General features: G+C 36.8%; 1 protein-coding gene across 18 annotated transcripts in view; it reads left to right on the top strand.

Annotated features, from left to right (window-relative positions):
- HERC1 (HECT and RLD domain containing E3 ubiquitin protein ligase family member 1) overlaps positions 1-22,849 on the top strand; it is a 237,851-nt gene that overhangs the window by 111,975 nt on the left and 103,027 nt on the right. For 15 of the 18 annotated variants that reach the window (XM_044925089.2, XM_044925090.2, XM_044925098.2 and 12 more), the window contains 9 exons: positions 86-218; positions 1,960-2,151; positions 4,779-5,000; positions 7,070-7,243; positions 10,583-10,697; positions 10,782-10,902; positions 12,673-12,844; positions 15,512-15,851; positions 16,270-16,390. In XM_044925089.2, coding sequence (XP_044781024.2) covers positions 86-218; positions 1,960-2,151; positions 4,779-5,000; positions 7,070-7,243; positions 10,583-10,697; positions 10,782-10,902; positions 12,673-12,844; positions 15,512-15,851; positions 16,270-16,390 — 1,590 coding nt within the window. The remainder of the gene's footprint in view (positions 1-85; positions 219-1,959; positions 2,152-4,778; positions 5,001-7,069; positions 7,244-10,582; positions 10,698-10,781; positions 10,903-12,672; positions 12,845-15,511; positions 15,852-16,269; positions 16,391-22,849) is intronic. The other 3 variants (XM_044925100.2, XM_025295747.3, XM_044925096.2) reach the window with 1 other exon arrangement.

Genomic DNA, 22,849 nt, shown 5'->3' with positions numbered 1-22,849 from the left:
CTTGAAACTCAGATATTTGGGTAAACCATGAAATTTTTGTACCTTGAATCTTCCAATGTAGTAATTTAGAAACTTTTTTCCTCAGAACTCAAGCAGTGTGGCATTGCTTCATAAACATCTTCAGCTCTTGTTGCCTCATGCCACAGATATTTATTCACGTTCTGCAAATTTGCTGAAAGAAAGTCCTTGGAATGGCAGTGTTGGAGAAAAATTAAGAGGTGTGTTTGGTACTGGGTTTCATATTTAATCAGTGGTTGTAAAGCAGGAATTTTTACCCTTTCTAAAGCCAAAGAGGGCCTGAAACCTCTGAGTGGAGTAGGAATGACTTTGAATCTCTTGAGCTGGGTTTTGGGTGATGGCAACAAATGGCAACCCACTCCAGTGTTCTTGCCTGGAGAATCCCAGGGACGGGGGAGCCTGGTGGGCTGCTGTCTATGGGGTCGACACGACTGAAGTGACTTAGCAGAAGCAGCAGCAGCAGCAGTGATTGATCTGGTTAATCTTAAAAGATGCCCATTGTTGTGATAGAGGTCTAATTTAAAGGAATTAGATGACATATACTCAAAAGGCTAATAATATTAAATGGCATAAAGTGAGATTTTCATCCATTTCTTTACCTTTCTTTAGCATTTGCAATCCTCTTTCCTTCTTGAAATACTTTCTTTGTGTGTGTGTGTGTGTGTTTGTGTGTAGCAGAGTTTTATTAAAGTATAAAAAGGGACAGGGAAAGCTTCTGACATAGGCATCAGAAGGGGGACAGAGAGTGCCCCCTCACTAGCCTTAGCAAAGGAATTATATACTTTTTCAATTGGTTATTACAATAAATCAAAAGAATTTCTCAACATTGTAAAAATTTTACCAGACCCACTCCCACAATTTACATTTTAAGATGACAGGGTTCAGTTCAGTTCAGTTCTTCAGTCGTGTCCAACTCTTTGTGACCCCATGGACTGCAGCACCCCAGGCCTCCCTGTCCATCACCAACTCCCAGAGCTTACTCAAACTCACATCCATCAAGTCGGTGATGGCATCCAACCATCTCATCCTCTGTCGTCCCCTTCTCTTCCTGCCCTCAATCTTTCCCAGCATCAGAGTCTTTCCCAGTGAGTCAGTTCTTTGCATCAGGTGGCCAAAGTATTGGAGTTTCAGCTTCAGCATCAGTCCTTCCAGTGAATATTCAGGATTGACTGGTTTGATCTCCTTGCAGTCCAAGGGACTCTCAAGAGTCTTCTCCAACACCACAGTTCAAAAGCATCAATTCTTGGCGCTCAGCTTTCTTAATAGTCCAACTCTCACATCCATACATGACTACTGGAAAAACCATAGCTTTGACTAGATGGACCTTTGTCAGCAAAACAATGTTTCTGCTTTTTAATAAGCTGTCTAGGTTAGTCATAACTTTTCTTCCAAGGAGTAAGCATCTTTTAATTTCATGGCTGCAGTCACCATCTTCAGTGATTTTGGAGCACAATATTTTAATTTAAAAAATTACATTTGGTTTAAAAAACATGAAAGACTTTCCTCACTAACATGTAAGCACTGTGAGGGCAGGCATTTTTAGTTCTTTATTCACAGTCATACACCTTTCACCTGTAATAGTGCCCGATATATAGTTGTAAGTCTTCAATAAATACTTCTTAAGTGAATCTGAAAATGAGAATAAATCTGTGAATGAGAAATTCTTAATACATTTTAAGTGAAGATGCTATAATCATTTGATTTTGTTGGCACAAGGGTATGTGTGCTTTCCCATAACATGTCTGTTGTGATGCATTCAGAAAGTAAGTAAATACTGACCCCAGTATTTTATTATATAACTCTCTAGCTACCAGAGAGTTATATAATAATTCAACAAAGAGTTATTGAATTAGTATACTCCAGTTCTAGGCAAAAATAGTTTATTAGTCTTTTTCTTAAAGTTTGAAAGTTGATCCATGTTAAATTTCTTACCCTTCATAGATGTGATATACGTCTCAGCTGCAGGCAGTATGCTCTGCCAGATTGTTAACTCCCTCCTGTTACTCCCAGTGTCGGTGGCTCGGCCTTTGTTGAGTTACCTCCTCGACTTGTTGCCACCTCTTGATTGCCTTAATAGACTCCTGCCAGCTGCTGCTCTTTTGGAAGACCAAGAGTTACAGTGGCCTCTTCATGGTAAGTACAGTTAATAAAGGAGCAGATAATGCATTTGAGAAAAGTTATTCCTTTTTCTCACATCAGACAAATCATATCTGACACTTTGGGGTATAATGTGATCAAAAGATAAAGTTGTTGCTGTCTAAGAGCTTATAGTGTAAAGTGGGTACCTGAGATGAGAAAATTTAAGCAAGTTACTTGTGTATAAAGTGACACAAATCGAGTCTATCTGATTATTAGGCTTGAATAGTATATTTCATTGATTTCAAGACATGCTTTTTTCAAATTTTGACATGGCTTAATTTGGATACATTTTACAGTAGATAATAGAAAAGCATTGGTTTCATAAATTGGTTGGCAGCATAATGACACATTTTACAATCAATGGATTGATTTAAGTTTTATTTATTAAATGTAAAGATTTTTAGTTTTAAATCCCTATTTGACAGTAAAATATTTTGTATTTTGGCTTGATACATAGGTAACTGATTGATTGTAAAAGAAATTGGGAACCTATCTTTCTGTGTTTTTCTTTTTAGATACTTTATAGAAAATAACATTTAAAATTAAAAAAAAAATTTTTTTTTTGGCTGTGCCAGGTCTTTGCTGCACACAGGCTTTCTTTATTTGCAGAGAGTACTTTTCAGTTGTGCTTAGTCTTCTCATTGCAGTGGCTTCTCTTGTTGCAGAGTGTGGGCTCCATGGCATGCTGGCTTCAGTAGTTTGGGCATGTGGGCTCAGTAGTTGTGGCCCTGGTGGCTCTGGGCTCCAGAGCACAGGCTCAGTAGTTGTGGTGCGCAAATGGGGGATCTTCCTGAACCAGGGATCAAACCAGTGTTTCCTGCATTTTAAGGTGAATTCTTAACCACTGGACCACCAGGGTAGCCCAGAAAATAGCATTTTGATTTTAGGCATAATGTGTGAATTCACTCTTAATTTATAAAATTCTGGTTAATTTACTCCATTGAAGATAACTTAAAATATTATGTCTAGAAAATAGCAATGTATTTTTCTATTGAAGTCTATCCTAAGGTTATCAAAGGAGTTTCATTACTGAAATCTTAAAAAAACTTTTCAAGTTTAAGTGAGATCACATGTTTAATGGGAAGAATCCTGGACTAAGGCATTAAAAGATTTAGATTTTAGTATTGGCTCTGTTTCAACTTGGGTGTATAAGTGACTTGGGCAAGTCACTTATAGCTTCTTTAAACTTTGGTTTCTTCTCCTGGAAAGATTACTTTGAACAGAATACTTTGAGGGCACATCTTACACCCCATTGTTCTGGTCCACTGGATTTAGATGAAGTCAAATGTTAAGGTTACAGCTGTTTCAGGATATTGATTAGACTTTATATGGAGCCATTCCAGGTTTACTCCTGTTTTTCTAAAGCATCTCAGAATTTTCTAAGACTTATTACTCTATTTGTCTTAGGTGAGGTAAGTGTCATTTTATTTTGGATTTTGCATCAGTGTTCATAACTGATTTTTTCCATAATTTTCCTTTTTCATGCTATCCTTTGTGTCATTTTTACTACTACAGTTATACTAACCATATAACTTCAGTTTGGAATTTTCCTTTTTTCCCTCTTTTATTTAAAATTTGTCTAATTTAGGAGTTATCTCTACTCGAAGGTTTGAAAGACTGTAAAAACTATCTGGCCCTAGTGTTTTTTTTATAGATATGTTTTTGGCGATTAATTTTCCCTTTTTAGTGGTTGTTCTCTTACAGCTTTTTCTTTCTTTTCAAATTCATTTCAGACATTGATATTTTTTCAGAAAATGTAATTTTGTTGGTTTTCAAATTTATCAGTACAAAGTTGTTCATAATATTCACTCATGGTTTTAAAAAATCTCTAGTGTGTTTGTGGTTCTATCTTCTTTTTTATTTTTAATTTGAAAATTTATGCCATCATTTTTTCTTGATTGATTTTATTAGAGGTTTATCCATTTTATTAGTGTTTTCAAATAACCAGTTATTTTAATTTGTTGATCTCTTGTGTTTTTTGTTTATGATTTCATTGATATCTGTTCTTATCTTTATGGCTAACTAGTTTTATTTTTTAAGTGAAGAACTTTTAAAAATAAATGCACAATAAGAAAGCATAGATCTGGATCTTAGTACAGGGCAATTCTGAATTCAGGCCTTAAAAGCATTAAGTAATACTAAGTATCATTTTACTAGATCAGTCTTTCTGTTTTGTTTTAGGCCGCACCATGCGGCATGTGTGGTCTTAGTTCCCGACCAGGGATCAAACCTGGGCCCTCTGCTTTGGAAGCACAGAATTTTAACCACTGGACCACCAGAGAAGTCCCCTAGATCAACTCTTGTTTTGGTTTTGGAGGGATAAGCTACCTCCGTTACTCAATGTTAAGGTTGAAATTTGATCTGGCTAAAATCAGTACCATGTGCCATTTCAATGTTTATCTTAAAATTGGTAACTTTACAAAGCCAGTTTTTATATGATAGACTTATCTGAATGTATTTTAAATTAGCTTGGTAAAGAATATATATACAGAAAGTTACAATTTTTGTTTTCATTATAAAATTTTTTTGCTTCAATATCTTCTTGTAGTGCAATAGAAATAGAAGTGAAAAAGTTTGAGAATCTTGAATACCAGATACATTACTAATGATTTTGTTTTCAGGAGGGCCAGAACTGATCGACCCTGCTGGCGTGCCACTACCTCAGCCAGCCCAGTCCTGGGTGTGGCTTGTGGATCTGGAAAGAACAATTGCTCTTCTTATTGGGCGATGTCTTGGTGGCATGCTTCAGGGTTCGCCTGTGTCTCCAGAGGAACAGGACACTGCATATTGGATGAAAACACCACTTTTTAGTGATGGTGTAGAAATGGACACCCCTCAGTTAGGTAATTTATGCAACATTTATGAATAAAAGACATTTGTGTTTATACCTCCTTTGAGATTTCTCTTATTATGGGTTTGCTGAATAGAGAACCAATAGAAAACAAATGCAACATTTGCAGGGTAGGGGATCTGAGACTATAACTTGGAGCCCTCATTGTAAAGTGAAAAATGCCCCCTGAATTAGAGAAGTACAGGTCTGGTTCTACTTTGTTATTATTTATCACTCATTTTAAGCAAATCATCTAACTCATAAAAATGAGTAAATGCTTGATTTACTTGTGTTCTTGGGCTTGGAGCTTATGAAACTGCTTCGTAGACAGGTAATGACCTTGACTTACCAGGGCTCAGGTCATAAACACCTTTCATTTGTGAGGACCAATCCCTTCTGTTCCCAGCCTGTCCTGCTTTCATGCTGATATTACCTTGTGTGACTCTTTATTTTTTTCCTCCTCATTTATGGTACCTTTGGAGTTTCCTTTCCTGCCTCATCTCTCATTTGTCTACTTTGCTAGTAGGCTAGCTCTCAGACTGTCTGAACATGAAGATTTGTCCAGGTCCTGAACAGATGGTGTAGTTGTTTTATCTAGGATTGGTCCTTCAATCTCTCTGGACCTCTTATTTCAATCCTTGAAATGAGTTAGATTAGATAGCCTATATGGTCTTGTTAGATTTTAAATTTATTATTTCTCTGGTAAGAGAAGGAGACTCAGAGAATGTCCAAGAAGCAAAATCTAAAAGAAATCTCAATCTAAGATAATTTGAAGAGGAGAAACAAAAAGTAGAAACCAAGACAAAAATTGCAGAGATTCTGCTTTGGGATTGGAGAGTGGGAGTGAGGGATTTTGAAGACGTTCCTCCTTTTCCAGCTAGGAGTATATATTCACTTTCATTTATGAACCAGAAGGTGATTCCATTGATACTTAGGAACATTTGTATAAAAGAAAAGCAAAATCATGTTTTTTTCCAAGGGACAATTAACATCATAAAGATGGTTCCAATGCTATCAATGTTTAACTCTGTGATAGTTCCAAATGTCCTCCTGAGGGCAAAAGTATCATTATCTCTACCCTCCTCATATTTCTGTCTACTTTACTCACTTAACTGGCCTTTGATATGAATAAAATCAATTTCAGTTTTAATGTTATTTTTCAGTTTTTAAATTATAAAGTTATGTAACTATTAAAATGTTACATTTTATGTTTAAATACTTATCATATTAGGAAATATAGCAGTGTTAATCACTCAGTCATGTCCAACTCTTTGCAACCACATAGACTATAGCCCACCGGGCTCCTCTGTCAATGGAATTCTCCAGGCAAGAATACTGGAATGGGTTCTATTCCCTTCTCCAGGGGATCTTCCTGACCCAGGGATCAAACCCAGGTCTCCTTCATCACAGGCAGATTCTTTACCACTGAGCCACTGGGGAAGTCTTTATATTAGGAAATGGGTCTTGTCTTTATAAAAATGAATGATAATTCAGTTATATCATGGGTTAAATTAAATTGACTTTGGGTGTTAGCTCGGGAACCTATCATTTAGTGAAATGTTTTGTTTTTTAAATGGAAAATGAATTCTTAATGCCCAATGTCTCATTGAAAAGTTAGGAACCACCTGAACAAACATAAATGTCAGTTGAGAAATTATTTATATAAGTATCAATATGTTTGATCTCCCTTAAATTATCCTTAAGTGATTGTTTTCCCTTAAGTCTACAAAAAGAAAAAAAAAATCTTGGCTAGTCTCTTTCCCAATGGTTCCATGTTTCTCAGTAAGAATATCAACCCATTTTGAACAAGAAAGTTCTTTGTCACGTAAGACTGTGCTGCACATGTAGGGCCCTGCCTACCAAAATGCCAGAACTCCTTCTTGGAATGTTGTTACATGTAGTCACACCAAGAAAGGCGTACTACCCTGAATTGAGAAGCATTAAAAGACTACCTCTATAGCATCTACTTAAAATGGTTTGAAATATATCATTTCACACTCATTAAGTAAATATGGTAAGATTTTATTTGTAGCACCAAAATTTATTGGAATTGATAACTTGTGTAATTTTTTTTTTTTTTAGATAAATGTATGAGTTGCCTATTAGAAGTAGCTCTTTCAGGAAATGAGGAACAGAAGCCTTTTGATTATAAATTGCGGCCTGAAATTGCTGTCTTTGTAGACTTGGCCTTGGGTTGTTCAAAAGAGCCTGCTCGAAGCCTTTGGATCAGCATGCAGGATTATGCTATTAGTAAAGGTAAAGTAAAGAGGATAAAGGGGATAAATATGTAGATCGCTCATAATACCAACTAATATATGTGTAGTATATATAAATAGAAAATCACAGAAATAACAGTATTTCTTATATAAAAAGGAATTTTACAATTAGCATTTTAAAAACAGTTTCTTAATCCTTTTTGTGGAAACTACCCTGTGTATTTTTATGTACATGTATCCTGTTTGAAGACAATCCAGTGTGGGAAAATTGAGATTTTTATAAAGAATAATAAATCCAGAGGCAGCATTTTACTGAAGGATTCCATGTGGTGTAAATGGATCTAATATAAGAATTTGTTTAATGAATCTCTTCCCTTTGCAAGCCCTGGTTAAGAACTGAAATGATGTGTATGTAGATGTCTTGAGCTCTTCGTCTGGTCATTTTCCTCTTCTGTAAACTACTTTACTCTCTTAGAGTGCTGTTGAAGATACCAGTTTGAAATGAGGTATATTATTAAGTATAGCAGTAAAGTGTAATGAAAGTGTATAGTGGTATTTCAGTTTCTGTTGATTAATTGATTAATATAGTTGTTTTATGTACAGGTTTTTAAAGGATATACCTGACTACCTGTCAGCTCCCTTGCTTCCCCTCCCCTTTAAAAATATTTTATTTTTAAAAATTTTCTTGGCTGTACCACATAGCATGTGGGATCTTAGTTCCCCAACCAGGGATCAGACCTGAGCCACTTGCATTGGAAGCAAGGAGTCTTTACCACTGGACTGCCGGAGAAGTCCCCCATGCTTTCCCCCTTTAGCAATGTCTTGGATTTTTCAGAATACATACCTAGTTATCTTTCTCCATGTTGTTTCTTTGATCTGCAATTCCCTGTTTCTTTGGATTTTCTTCCTTCTGTGATAAAAATGGTAAAAGTAAATGCATGTTCACCTTTTATAATACTTTATATAATAAAAATGAGATACATATCATTCAGATCTTTAAAACATCAGTGAGATGATATGTTTGAAAGTTGAATCTCTTGCAGTCTGTCATTTATTTATTTACTCATTCTATTATATTGACTTTCACCAGTGGTAGAAAAGTATGATAGTGGAGGAGAAACAAAGCTTGTTTTCTAAGTTATATTTCCCGATATTCTCTTATTTCATCATTTTCTTGGAATGTGCAGTTAGGTATTCTTTTATATCATGTTGTCACTTGTTACTTTGCAGTGAGCACTTTTAAAAACAATGTAAACATAAGAGGAATAAAAACTATGTCTCCATTGTTCATTTGCTTTTACACCATATATCTACACAAAGTCTAGGTATATAGCCTAGATTTTATACCTGAATAGTGGAAACATTTTGTAGAGCTTGGTATGAAATGACTATAACTTTAGTGAAGGTGTTTTAAAAGAACCGTTTAAACATTGCAAAGGAGGATGGTCCCTGCTAAATTTGAAACACTGCAAAGAATGTCACTTTAGTTTGCTTTTAAATTGAATATTAGGCTACTTGAAATAAGATCTTGTTTGGTTTTAAGTCATAGCAATTTTCTAGAATAGCAAGCAATCCCTTGAAACAGATCTCTCAAAAATCTAATGTGTAAAATTTTGTATGTAATACAAACTGTTATTTTAAGATTCTCTAGATGTAAGATTTTCTTAAAATCTGATGTGTTTATATTCATTTTTTCACCTGTAAAATAGGTAAGTCTGAACTTAAATTTTTACCTAAGCATCCAGAAAGAACTGGAAAGTCAATCTTTAAAACTTTTCTCTTAAGATAGGAGTTTTAAAAAGGAATTGAGAACAAGTGAAGATAACTTGGGGCTTAATATTTTCCAAGGGTGTTTTTTGCTTGGTTTTGTTTTTAAGTAACATGGTAAATCTGTCAAATTAACAGAGTCTAGGAGACATTCTGGGAGTGGAGTAGAGAGTAAACTCCCATATCCCCATTTGGAATCTACTGAATGTATCGCCTTTTTACAGTACCAGTGTACTAACATGGAATAAAGAAAGCAGCTCACTAGTTCTCATCATCTAATGCTGTGATTTGGGTTTTCAATTGCATGTACTCATTTCTGTCCAAATGTTGTTACCCACCTAAATGTACATGTACTCATAGTGTCTGTTGATACTTCAGTAACTTCAAATACCAGATATATACACACTTGACTAGTTTACTCAATATCTCTACTAGGATAACTAAAAGAAACAGACACCTGATTACAGATATCCATCCTCCCAAAGGGCTGTTCTTCTCTCGGTAAAAGCCAACTGCATTCTAAATATATTATAGTCATCATTGACTTCTCTGACGTTCACCTCTGATCCATCAACAAATTCTTTCAACTCTGTCTTCAAAATACATAAGAAATCTGACCTCTTCTTTCTACTCCCACTGCTACTACTTTGGTCTGAGCCACCATAATTTCTTACCTGAATTACTGTAATAATTGCTTCTGCTATTGCTGTACCTATAGTAAATTCTGTACTCAGCAGTTAGAGTGAGCCTTTTAAAACACAGATCATATCATCTCATATCTCTTCAAAATTTTCTAATGATCCTTTCAATTTTCCTCAGAGTAAAACCAAGAGGACTTGAAATGGCGTGCAAGGCCGTATGTAATCTGGTCTCAGACAGCTTTCTGATGTCTCCTACTACTCTTGTGCACCCATATTTTGCTCTAACTGTATTGGTCTGCTTTAACTTGCCTCAGAGCCTTGACATAGTTTTTTTGAAAGGATGATGTTTCTGTATGGCTTCTTCTCTACGTCATCTAGATCTCTCTTCTTGATTGTAGCCATATCTGAGACCTTCCCAAACCAATCTATAAAAAATAGTAAACTTACACAGTACAGTATTCCCTGTTCTCTTTGCTATGCTTTAATTTTCTCCATAGCACTTATCTGTCATAATAATGTTTTTATTTACTGTCTCCATATGCCCCTCTTGGCTTCCTTTGTGGCTCAGACAGTAAAGAATACTCCTGCAATGCAGGAGACTTGGCTTCAATCCCTGGATTGGGAAAATCCCCTGGAGGAGGGCATGGCAGCCCCCTCCAGTATTCTTGCCTGGAGGATCCCCATGGACAGAGGAGCCTGACGGGCTACAGTTCATAGCGTCACAAAGAATTGGACACTACCGAGTGACTAAGCACACACATGCCCCCCAACTGGAATATACGCTCTGTGAGATCCAGGACTTAGTTTTATTTACTACTGTACTTTTATTTCCAGTATGTGGGATGTAGTAGGTTCATTTGCTAAGTAATTGCTTAGAAAAATGATAAAATTCAGGTGTTGGGTTACGAAAGCTATTAAAATGACCTCTGAAATGTTTTCTCTGAAATGTCAGTGTATCATTTATTTTTCAGATTGGGACAGTGCAACTTTGAGTAATGAGTCACTCTTGGACACTGTGTCTAGATTTGTTCTTGCAGCTCTTCTGAAACACACAAATTTACTCAGTCAAGCATGTGGAGAAAGCCGGCAAGTAACTTAAAACTATCCTCAGACAAATATTTGCTCTCATGATATTGGAAATTAACTTTTCTATTTTGGTCCTTTATTTAGATATCAACCTGGTAAAAGCTTATCAGAAGTATACCGTTGTGTGTACAAAGTTCGAAGTCGTTTACTTGCTTGCAAGAACCTTGAACTTATTCAGACCAGGTCATCATCAAGAGACAGATGGGTAAAGTTGGAAATCAGTTAATTTCTCTTATTTTTCTGCAAGCTATAAGAGATAGCTCCATGTTGGTTTATGTGAAGGGGAAAAAAATGTGCCTTAGTTATTGCAGATGTTCACTAAATGTTGAATAGTTCTTTTTCTAGTGAAACAAATTGGATAAGTAGAAAATTGAGATTTATTTAACCACTTATTTATCAATTGTGATATGGCTCCTGAGAGTTTATATATTCTTAGGGTGTATAGGTAATAACAAATTGTCCAAATCATATGAAATATTACTCCTTTATTTTACATTGATCAGACAACATTTGAATTATCCTATTTGATTTGGGGTGCCATAACTTATGAGGGATATTAAACTACCTTAGATTGGTTAATCATCTTATACAAGAACTGGAAAATGTCAAAAATGTTTAGATTAGAAAATGAAAACAAAGGGGAGTCTCATGTTAGCTGTCTTAAAGATACTTAAAGGGCTTCATGTAGGAGAGGAAATAAACATGTTCCCTGTTGTTCCAGAGGACACAGGTAGGACCAAAGGGTAACAACTGATTGAAGAATGAATGTAAGGAAAAAGCCTTCTAATGATTAGAGTTGCCTACCACTGGAGGTAAAGATTAAAAGCTTTTATTAAGGATGTTCTAGAAGTAATTCTTACAACAAAATTGAAATGGTTTCTGAAGTGCTTGATAATTCTGATAACATGATCCTATAATTATGAGTATAGCCTGATACATATATATATAATTATACATATAAATTTCTTTGAAACTTTCTTTGAAGCTTCATAACTCCATTATATAGATCTTAGATTTTAAAAACCAAACTTTATCTCTGCATTTGTATTATAGTATTCTTTTAGCATGCACTGATTTAATATTTGTGGATCTGATTATTTGTGAGTGACCTTGAAAGCCCATCAGAGAAGGCAATGGCACCCCACTCCAGTACTCTTGCCTGGAAAATCCCATGGGCAGAGGAGCCTGGTAGGCTGCAGTCCATGGGGTCGCTAAGAGTCAGACACGACTGAGCGACTTCACTTTCACTTTCACTTTGAAAGCCCATGAAATGTGTTAATCAGCCATTTTGTTGAAGCTCACATTTGAAACCTAGCATATTGTGAGGATACATGACTTATGTTTTGTGCGAGTCTGACTGACTGCTCAGTATCCCCATCTAACCATGAATCACACCTATAATAAGGACTCTTTTCTTTAGATGACTACTAGGTATCATAACCACCATGGGGAATAACATTGGTCCTTATCAGATTTCTAACTTTTGGTTTCTTCAAGGGCCAAGTGAGAAAATAATTAAAAAATAATACGTTTATATAACTGAAATTTGCTAAGAGAGTATAACTTAAATATTTTCACCAATAAAAGGTTAAAAAGCACTGTTTTGTTTTAAATTAGAATTATTAAACATTCATGCAGAGTAGCAATAACATATACAACTTGAGGGAGACTGAATAGAATTAAATTTCATGTTCTTTAATTACCTTTTATGCTTATTGTCATACTCAGGTCATTTTAATTTAGCAGTTTACAGCAGAACAATCAAAATGTTGAGGAAGAGAGCTTAGTGAGTTGTCTCTATACATTCTTTCTAATCTCTTCAGATTTATCCAATATATCTTTTGTGTTTTTGTGGTAAAATTTGTAAGTTCTTATTGCTGTTAACATTATTTTTCATGATAAAGAATCAAGGTTTTAATGATTTTTTCAAAATTAAAAAATATATATTTAGTGTAGCTCTGATTATTTCTTTAAGATCTCAGAAAACCAAGATTCCGCAGATGTTGATCCTCAGGAGCATTCATTTACCAGAACCATTGATGAAGAAGCTGAAATGGAAGAACAGGCTGAGCGAGATCGGGAAGAAGGACATCCAGAGCCAGAGGATGAGGAGGAAGAACGAGAACACGAAGTGATGACAGCTGGCAGTGAGTGCACCCTTCTTGCTTTACAGATACACACTGTGGCATTCTTTTTGGTAGGGAAACTGACTACAGAAGAGAGAGGCAAACATTTCTTTACAGTTTTTCTAAAAGGATCCTATATTTTCTTGATGATCTGGTTAGCTAACATTTCAGCTCTTAAAACTGTGTTAGTTCCATTCAAGCTATTGGATTGGGGATTTGGGGCTGAAAAGCTCTATATGCAGGCTTTTGGAAATAGTACCTGTTCCACTGAGTTTCATTCATGAAGTGATGCCCATGAGTCATTGAATCAGATCAGATCAGATCAGTTGCTCAGTCGTGTCCAGAGTCATTGAATAGGGTCGTTCAAAGTATGTTCTCTAGGGGTACCAAATTGTCCATTCGCCTGACTGACTTCTAAGTGGTGAGGGGGAGAGAGACCATATGCAGAACTTTTTAAATTATAAACTTCACCCACTGACTATACTGCTGTTTTCAGTAGAAAGCAAGAGACAATATTATTGGTTGAGAATATTACATGAGAATATTATTGGCTGGTGAATGACATTTTTCATGCTTTTATATTATAAGGCTACAGGTAGTTTTAAAATGTAATCATTTAAATGTTTAAAGAGAAATCCCAAAACTTTTAAATATTTGTTAGTATTTTTTGAGTGATTTGGCTATGTCAAGTTAAAGTATATATTCAGTTTTGTAGCCTAAAACATGGCCAGCTCTGCATTTGGTGTTGAGATTGTCTATATTCTTCAGTTTGACACTTAATTTGTTACCGGTTTATTTGTGTTTTGCATATTTCTAAAAATGAGTTTGAGATGGCTCAAAACAAGGCCAAAGCCTATTAAAACAAGAAAAAATATAAGGTCCAAATGGAGAAGAGGGAATTAGAGATGAAGAATAGGAGGAGAATTATAATTATATACAATATAGTTTTGAGGGGTGCCTTACCATGTGGCCAGGGATTGAACCTGGGTCCCGGCAGTGAGAGTGGTGCTGAGTCCTAACCACTGGACCACCGGGGAATTCCCAGAGAATAGTTATAGTTTTAAAACCTAGGCTGAGGGAACATTTTTGGATGAACTTAAGGTTGGACGTAAGTTTGAGTGAACTCCGGGAGTTGGTGATGGACAGGGAGGCCTGACGTGCTGCGATTCATGGGGTCACAGAGTCGGACACTACTGAGTGACTGAACTGAACTGAACTGAAGGTTTAGTTTAGAAATTCCTGAAAGCAAAGACTAAAGGGGAAAATCACAGTAACAAAATATAACTTCAATTACTGTATAATAAAGCATTATAGTTAACCAGAGTGTAATAATTTTTAAACTAAATACCATTTTTGAGTATCAATTATATGCTGGCCTTTGGGTCAAATGCTTCACATAGATTAACTCATAATCCTCTCAGTCTTATCAGATGATTTCTAGTATTACCTTGTTCTAAAGATGGACAAACTCAGGTTTAAGGAGGGAAAATTATGTGCCTAGGGCCACAAGTAGTAGCAGCTGAAATTAGAACCAAGTCTGCCCAGAATTCCAGTGACAATTCTCTTAATTACTTTAACTGGTTTCCGACTCTGGACTGTTAGTTCATTGGTTTGTTTTTCTTAGAAATAAGGGACTTTCAATAGCATGATGAATGTATTATCATAATACCTTGAAATATACAGATCTGTTTTAAAGTTTGTATTTCCATATTTGGAGAAGGAAATAGCAAACGTCTTGCCTGGGAAAACCCATGGACAGAGGAGCCTGACGGGCTACAGTCCTTGGGGTTGCAAGACTCAGACATTACTTAGTGACTAAACCACCACTACCACCACTTCCATATTAATAGATGACCCTAGTATTTTACTAACTTTTTTGCCTAGTTTCTCCATTAAAAATAACACCTTCACTCAAATTTGAGCAAAATCTTCTTTTCCTCTTGTGAAATGTCTATCACTGCATCAGAACCTTGTTAAACCCACTGACTTTTTACACTTGTAAATTGGGGAGGGCTGGAATTAGATGGACATTTAGTAGAATCCAGTTCTCTTTCAGCAAAGACCTTTAATGGTTGTGCTTATTTAATATGTTCAAAATACAACAACGTGTAGATGTTAGGAATTATATGGACTTTGGAAGGGGAAAAAGAGCTTTTCATTTAAACTAATGCAACTTAAACTTTGTCTTTTTCTCTTGTATCCTGACAATTTTCAAACCAAGGTTGTGAACATTTCAGAAATGGGCAGTTATTTTTATCTAACCCAGTGGTTCTCAAACTAGGATGGCCTTCAAAATCAGCTGGACGGCTTGTTCAAACACAGATTGCTGGCTCTGTGCCTAGAGCTTCTGATTTAGACAGTCTGAGTGAGGCACAGTATTTTTCATTTCTAGCAAGTGCCTGGATGATGTTGATGCTGCTCTTCTGGAACCACACTTTGCAAACTACTGATCAAACTCACAAGAGTAGAAATAGAATCAACCAAATCTAAATTCTATAAAGGCATGAGTATTTCCTATTGTAATTTTTATAAGTTTAGTATTATACATATATTTTCAGTAAAATTTTTACTTAGATGCTGTATTTAATGTCTAAAAAATAATTTTCCCTCTTTCAGTAAGTTTTTGGTCCAAACTTTTTGACTATTTTTATTGTTATTTTCTTTGCTCTTCTCTCCCCATGTGTTAAGACCTTGTTTTTGTGTTGCATGTTACAGAAATCTTTCAGTGTTTCCTCTCAGCCCGTGAAGTAGCTCGTAGCCGAGATCGAGATAGAATGAACAGTGGGGCAGGGTCTGGGGCTCGAGCTGATGATCCACCTCCTCAGGCTCAGCAAGAGCGAAGGGTGAGCACAGACCTTCCTGAGGGTCAGGATGTGTACACTGCTGCCTGCAACTCCGTGATCCATCGATGTGCCCTGTTAATATTAGGAGTAAGTCCTGTGATTGAGGAGCTTCAGAAGCGAAGGGAAGAAGGACAGTTGCAGCAGCCTTCCACAAGTACCTCTGAAGGGGGTGGACTTATGACCAGGTGGGACTGAGTAGAAACTTAAAACATTTCTTCTCCCTTTGTTTCTGTATGCATTGAAATGATTTATTCTGAGGTTAACACAGACATGGAGGAGGAAATACAAATTGACGGATGAATTTAATGTATAGAGTGATCCTAGTTCAACCTGGAGTATAAATTTCTGATTAAATGAGACAGCACAGTTTTTCATACATATAAGCAACAGTAGTTGAGAAACATATGAAAATATTTGCATATCTCTGTAATTGATTAAGTAGACTTTGTGCTTAGACCTAACTGAGAGCCAGGATTTTCCATCAGCAGTCATAATTACTCTTCACTGTGTGTGTGTTTTATCTCTATGCTGCTAGTTCCATTCAATTTTATGTTCACTAACAGTCCCAAATCAAAAAACTTTTCTTTGTGCATTGTGAGACAGGAGTGAAAGTCTTACTGCAGAGAGCCGGCTAGTCCACGCAAGTCCAAATTATAGACTGATCAAATCGAGGAGTGAATCTGATTTGTCTCAGCCTGAATCAGATGAAGAGGGTTACGCACTGGTAGGTATACCTAGATTCAGTAAAGGATTTTTGTATAAATACATAAGAGTTTGGTTAGAGTAAGTAATATACATTTGTTTTAGACAAAAATGTTTTTTTAAAAAGAACTTTTAAGAGAAATGAGATAACTTTATTGCATAGGTATTTATCACCTGTATGTTAGTGACTCTCAGATTACTTTCTTTAGCCCTGACTTCTTCCTAAACTCAAAGTTCATGTTTCTCACTCCCTGATGGACATTCTACCTGAACATGTCAGGTGACCACAATCTTAACCTATCCAAAAATAAACTCGTTTTTGTCCCAAACCTGTTCTTTCCCATCCAGTATCTTAGTATTAACTCCCCAGGCTGGAAACATAAGTTCATCCTTGCCTCTGCTGCTGCTGTTGCTGCTAAGTCGCTTCAGTCATGTCTGACTCTATGTGACCCCATAGACGGCAGCCCACCAGGCTCCCCCATCCCTGGGATTCTCCAGGCAAGAACACTGGAGTGGGTTGCCATTTCCTTCTCCAGTGCGTGAAAGTGAAGTCGCTCAGTCGTGTCCGACTCCTAGCGACCCCATGGACTGCAGCTTACCAGGCTCCTCCGTCCATGGAATTTTCCAGGCAAGAGCAGTGGAGTGGGTTGTCATTGCCTTCTCCGCATCCTTGCCTCTACTTTTTCTTAATTCCTGGTCCTCCTCACTCCCCATAGTCCAATTAATCCGACCTTGAAAATTTTACTCCTAATACCTTTCTAATATGTCCTGTCCATCTTTCCTGCCACTGTTCTGTCTCAAATTTTTCTTCTCTTTTGCCTGGCCTAGTACAAAACCTTCAAACTGGTTCCCTCTCTCTTGTCTTATACCTGTCTTCAACATTTCACTAGAATAATATTCCTGAAATACAAATCTGTTTTTATCTCCTCTACTTAAAATCTTTCAGTAGCTCTCAGTTACCTATCAAAAAAGCCTCAGGATCTGGATTGCAGGCATTTAAGGTAAAAATCAAAGAAATGAGATGCTGATCTATATAAGAAGTAGGAAGTAATGTGTGCTGTAGTGTGATGGGTTAAATAAATTACAGAATGAGAACAGTCTGATAGCTTCTATTTGAGTAGCTTTGGACTTGGAGTTGATAGCTAGATTTTCATTTTGACTGTTCCTCTGCCTTTTATGTGAATCTATATGTGCTACTTTACCTCTCTGGGCCTTAGTGTCCCATTGTGTGATACGAGGATAGTAGTGCCTGTTGTGTATGTGGTAATGTGTTAGACTTGACTACTGTTTTAGACTTGGCTACTGACCCTGATTCTACTGCTGAAGAGCTTTTTTTTTTTTAACATTTTTTTGGAGGATAATTGCTTAACAATGTTGTGTTGGTTTCTGCCTTACAACAATGTGAATTAGCCATAAGTATATATATATATGCTGCTAAGTCGCTTCAGTCGTGTCCGACTCTGTGTGACCCCATTGATGGCAGCCCACCAGGCTTCCCCGTCCCTGGGATTCTCCAGGCAAGAACACTGGAGTGGGTTGCCATTTCCTTCTCCAATGCATGAAAGTGAAAAGTGAAAGTGAAGTCGCTCAGTCGTGTCCGACTCTAGCGACCCCATGGACTGCAGCCTACCAGGCTCCTCTGTCCATGGGATTTTCTAGGCAAAAGTACTGGAGTGGGGTGCCATTGCCTTCTCCAATATAAATATATATATATATATCCCCTCTTGAGCTTCCTTCCCTCCCCACCCTTTTATCCTATCCCTCTAGGGGGATAGGATAGCACAAAACACAGGCTGAGTTCCCTGTGTTACACAGTGACTTCCCACTAGCTATCTGTTTTATACTTGGTGATGTATATATATTTCAATGCTACTCTCTCAATTCATTCCACCCTCTCTTTCCCCCTGCTGTGCCTACAAGTTCATTCTTTAGATCTGCATCTCTATTTCTGCCCTACAAATAGGTACATCAGTACCATTTTTCTAGGTCCGTATATATGCATTAATATATGACATTTATTTTTCACTATCTGATTTACTTCACTCTGTCTAACAGGCTCTAGGGTCATCCACCTCAGTTCAACTGACTCAAATTCGTTCCTTTCTATGGCTGAGTAATATTCCACTGTATACATGTACCACATCTTTATCTATTCATCTGTCGATGGACATCTAGGTTGCTTCCATGTCCTGGCCATTGTGAATAGTGCTGCAATGAACACTGGGGTACATGTGTCTTTTTGAATAGTGGGTTTGCTTGGTCATAAGGTAGATTTATTCCTAGTTTTTAAAGGAATCTCCATGCTATTCCCCATAGTGGCTATATCAGTCTACATTCCCAAAAACAGTACTAGGGTTCCATTTTCTCCACATCCTCTCCAACATTTATTTTTTGATGATGGCCATTCTGACCAGTGTGAGGTGATACCTCACTGTAGTTTTGGTTGGCATTTCTTTAATAAGGAGCGATGTTGAGCATCTTTTCAAGTGTTTGTTGACCATTTGTATATCTCCCTTGGAGAAATGTCTGTTTAGATCTTCTTCCTGTTTTTTATTGGGTTATGAGCTTTTCTGATATTGAACTGCATGAGCTGCTTGAATATGTTGGAGATTAATCCTTTGTCAGTTGCTTTATTTGCAATTATTTTCTCTTATTATGAAGGTGTCTTTTCATCTTATTTATAATTTCCTTTGCTGTGCAAAAGCTTTTAAGTTTAATTAGGTCCCATTTGATTATTTTTGTTTTTATTTCCATTTATTCTAGGAGGTGGGTCAAAGAGGCTCTTGCTGTGCTTTATGTCAACGAGTGTTCTGCCTGTGTTTTCCTTCAAGAGTTTTATAGTTTCTAGCCTGTAGTTTTTGGATTGATTAATGCAGTCCATTTTTAGCTCTGAAATTCCTCTCTTGTGTGAACAGAGAAAATAGATGTGAAAGTGTTTTTGAGAAGTATGGAATGCTACATAAATATGAAGCTATTGTTTAAAAGAAACTTCTAAGTGTGAAAGATTCCTCCTCTAGGAAGGTTGAACAGTGTCTTCAAGCAAGTTTCATTGTATGTTTTTGTTTGTTCTTCCTCCTTTTCTTCATTCCCATTAGTATCTCTGTGTCCTGATTTCACATTCTCAGTCTTACCATCTACTGAGAATTCCTTTCTGTCCCTTTGATTTTCCAAGTTGATCAGTCTCTCTATTTATTCTCCTAACTGTGACAATTCTCAGAACTTCAAGTGACTTATAGGGATCTGTACCATTCTACATATCCTGGCGTCACTCCTTTCTGGTCTCCTCTGCTGCTCCTCTCCTCCTTGATGACCCTCCTTCTTGCCACACTGACCTCTTGGCTTTTCCGTGAACATACCACACAGCTTCCCCATAGGACCTTTACATGGCTGTTTTTTCTAATTGTAATACTGTTGTCTGCAGGCAGATCCCCTCATTTCAAGCCTTTGTTCCGATGTTACTCTTTTGGTGATGCCTACCCTGACCACTCTATTTGAAACTTCAGTTTGCCCTCCTTTTCAGATGTTCACTCATTGTCCACTTTGCCTTGTTCTGTCCCTCCCACTCTACCCCCACAGTGAAAATGAAAGTCACTCAGTTGTGTCCGACTCTTTGTGACCCCATGGACTATACAGTCTACGGAATTCTCCAGGCCAGAATACGGGAGTGGGTAGCCTTTCCCTTCTCCAGGGGATCTTCCCATACCAGGGATTGACCCAGGGTCTCTGGCATTGCAGGTGGATCCTTTACCAACAAAGCTAGCTATCAGGGAAGCTGATATCCAGGTCTCCTGCATTTTCTGCATTGCAGGTGGATTCTTTACCAGCTGAGCCACAGATGAAGCCCAGGAATACTGGAATGGGGAGCCTATCCCTTCTCCAGCAGCTCTTCCTGACCCAGGGTCTCCTGCATTGCAGATGGATTCTTTACCAACTGAGCTATCAGGGAAGCTGATACCCGTCCCCCGCCCCCACTCCCACTCCCACCCCCTGCCCAGTACCTAGCATTATTTAGTTGCTGTATTTACCAGTTTCTCTTAGCCTACACTAGAATATAAGTTCCCTGAGGACAGAAATGTTTGCTGATTTTTTCATGGCTGTATCCCAAGTACCTGTAGTGCCTGGCACACAGTAGATAGTCATTAAATATTTTTAAAAAAAATGAATATTTAATCTATTTTGGTAAAATTTCTGTGCCTATTTGTTCTTTCAGCTCTTTAATTTAGGCCCTTGTTACCTTTGCCTGAAATGGGTAGTTTTCAAACTGATTTCCCTGCCTTTTCCAGTCCCTCTCCTTTGATACTGCTGCCAGAGCTGGAGCTCTTAAAAACACCCAAAACAAGAACACACTTCAACAGCAGAACACCTGGTCATGCTACTTTCTTATTCATGCTATCTTCTTATTAAAAAAAAAACAAAAAACCAAAAAAACTCAGTTACTGCCCAGAAATCAAAGATTCTGGAAAATTTTACCTGCCTGCTTTTGAAGCACGTTTCCTTGCAGTAATCTGCAATTTTGCCATAGCATAGTAGTCCATCTGCCCGACCCCAAACATACCTTTTGGGCCTCTGCTCAATGATTGTTTGCCTTAAATGTCCTTTTCCTTTGTTGATGAAGTCTTGCCTTTCTTCTAAGGACTGGTTAAAATGTCACCTCTTCCAAAAGTTGACCTAAGATTACTCAACAGTGACTTTGTTGTTTCCCTGGCAGTTTGTTAGTAGCTCTAATAAACCACTAATGATTTGTCTCATGTTGGACTTACTTAATTTTTTAAAAATTTTATTTATTAATTTTTAAATTTTTGGCTGCACTGGAACTCTGTTGCTGCTTGTGAACTTTCTCTAGTTGTTGGATTTACTTATATATTATTAGTATTTCTTTCCAATAGACCTCTTCAGAGTTCTAGAGTTCCTTTTTTAGCGCCCCTCATATTTCCAACATTGTGCTTTGCACATTGTAAATAATTGACAATTCATTTCAACTGATATGAAAAGGTGAAAAATGAGAGTTAAAGTGGCATACTTTTTGGAAATAAACAATGAAATCTGATTTAATCACAAAACTGTTTATTTTGATCTGGGGCCTGACACTTTTAGCTTTCTGAACTCCAGCATTTTTATCTTTGAGATGGGGAATATCTCTGCCTGTTATGCTTGCCTCCCTGGGTTGTTGTGAAAAACAAGTTTAGGAATACAATTTAAACTGAAAATGCTGAAAGTTATGTTTTCACAACATAATAGGAAGACGAATAAATGGAGGTGGGTTGAACTTAGGTCTAACTGCCAAGTCTGGTTTCTATAGTTTAAAAAAAATTAATAAACATAATTTTAAAAAAGATAGACTTTTGATCATCTTTTATTATGGAATATTTAGAGAGATAGTGTCATAAGAAGTGGAAAAGTCAAGAACTAGAGAGAGCAAATTCTCTTGTTGATGAGGAGACCTAGGCTGAGCCTTCTGTTTTGAGCCTCACATAGACAAAGAGGACCAAGCCATGGGGCAATGTGAGATTTTCCAGCTGAAATATGTTACCCTTCTGTCTGAGTTCATTTAGGATTATCATTTATATCTTTAATATCTAGTAGTACTTATTTATCCTGAATTGTTACTGAATGAAATGCTTTCTTAAAATAACTGAAGTTAACCAGCTTAATGCTAAACCTGTGTTTTAATCTTCTTTTATAAAGAGTTTTATTCGATATATTATCTGTTTCTCTTGTTTTAGTAAACAGAGAAACCTAAGTCAACAGTTACACAGTTAAACCCAAGTTTAACTGTTTGATTGGCAAATGTTATACTTACCATCATTTCTTACTATACTCTCCTAATCTACCTCCCTCATTTCCCTACCCCCTTCTTTCACAAAAAAAATTGATTTACCATTCAAAAGTAAATACTATTTATAAAAGTATAAGAGAATGAATTAGGACTAGAAGAAGCTGAGAGAGGAAAATAGTCCTGAGTAAGATTTGCATACCTCCTCATGTATCCTGTAATGTTCTCCTAGATATGGGCCACTGAATAGGAAAAATATGAGTTGCATGATTCACAATGACTAAAAGATAAAAACAAAAAGTAAAAAGTTTTTATTTTTGAGAAAAACTGAGATATTTCTGGTTCTGAGGCCTGAGATAAATTTCTTCAGTAATCCCTAATGGCAAAGGTACTGTTTGATAAAAATGTTACATTGCATGACATGGTAATATTTTCAGGTATCATGACAACTCTTTGTTGTTTTTTCCAGCACCAAATGGCCTGGTAGCATGCTTATTTCTGGTGTGTGTGTGTATGTAAAACAAAATGTATTTACCCACAATGTGGGTTACCAGGAAAAGATTTTCCAAATAACGTTTCCTAAATAGATCTGTTTTGTCACTTCTGCAGGCTTTCTTCTTTGCCACCAACTTTTTTATTGTGTGATAGAGTGCAGTTGAAATTGCTGAGATCCTAATGTCATATCTGTGCATAAATCTAAGTTATGGG

Source organism: Bubalus bubalis, chromosome 11 (assembly GCF_019923935.1).
Source record: "Bubalus bubalis isolate 160015118507 breed Murrah chromosome 11, NDDB_SH_1, whole genome shotgun sequence".
Classification (NCBI taxonomy): Eukaryota; Metazoa; Chordata; class Mammalia; order Artiodactyla; family Bovidae; genus Bubalus; species Bubalus bubalis.
This window is presented reverse-complemented; position numbering and strand designations above follow the sequence as displayed.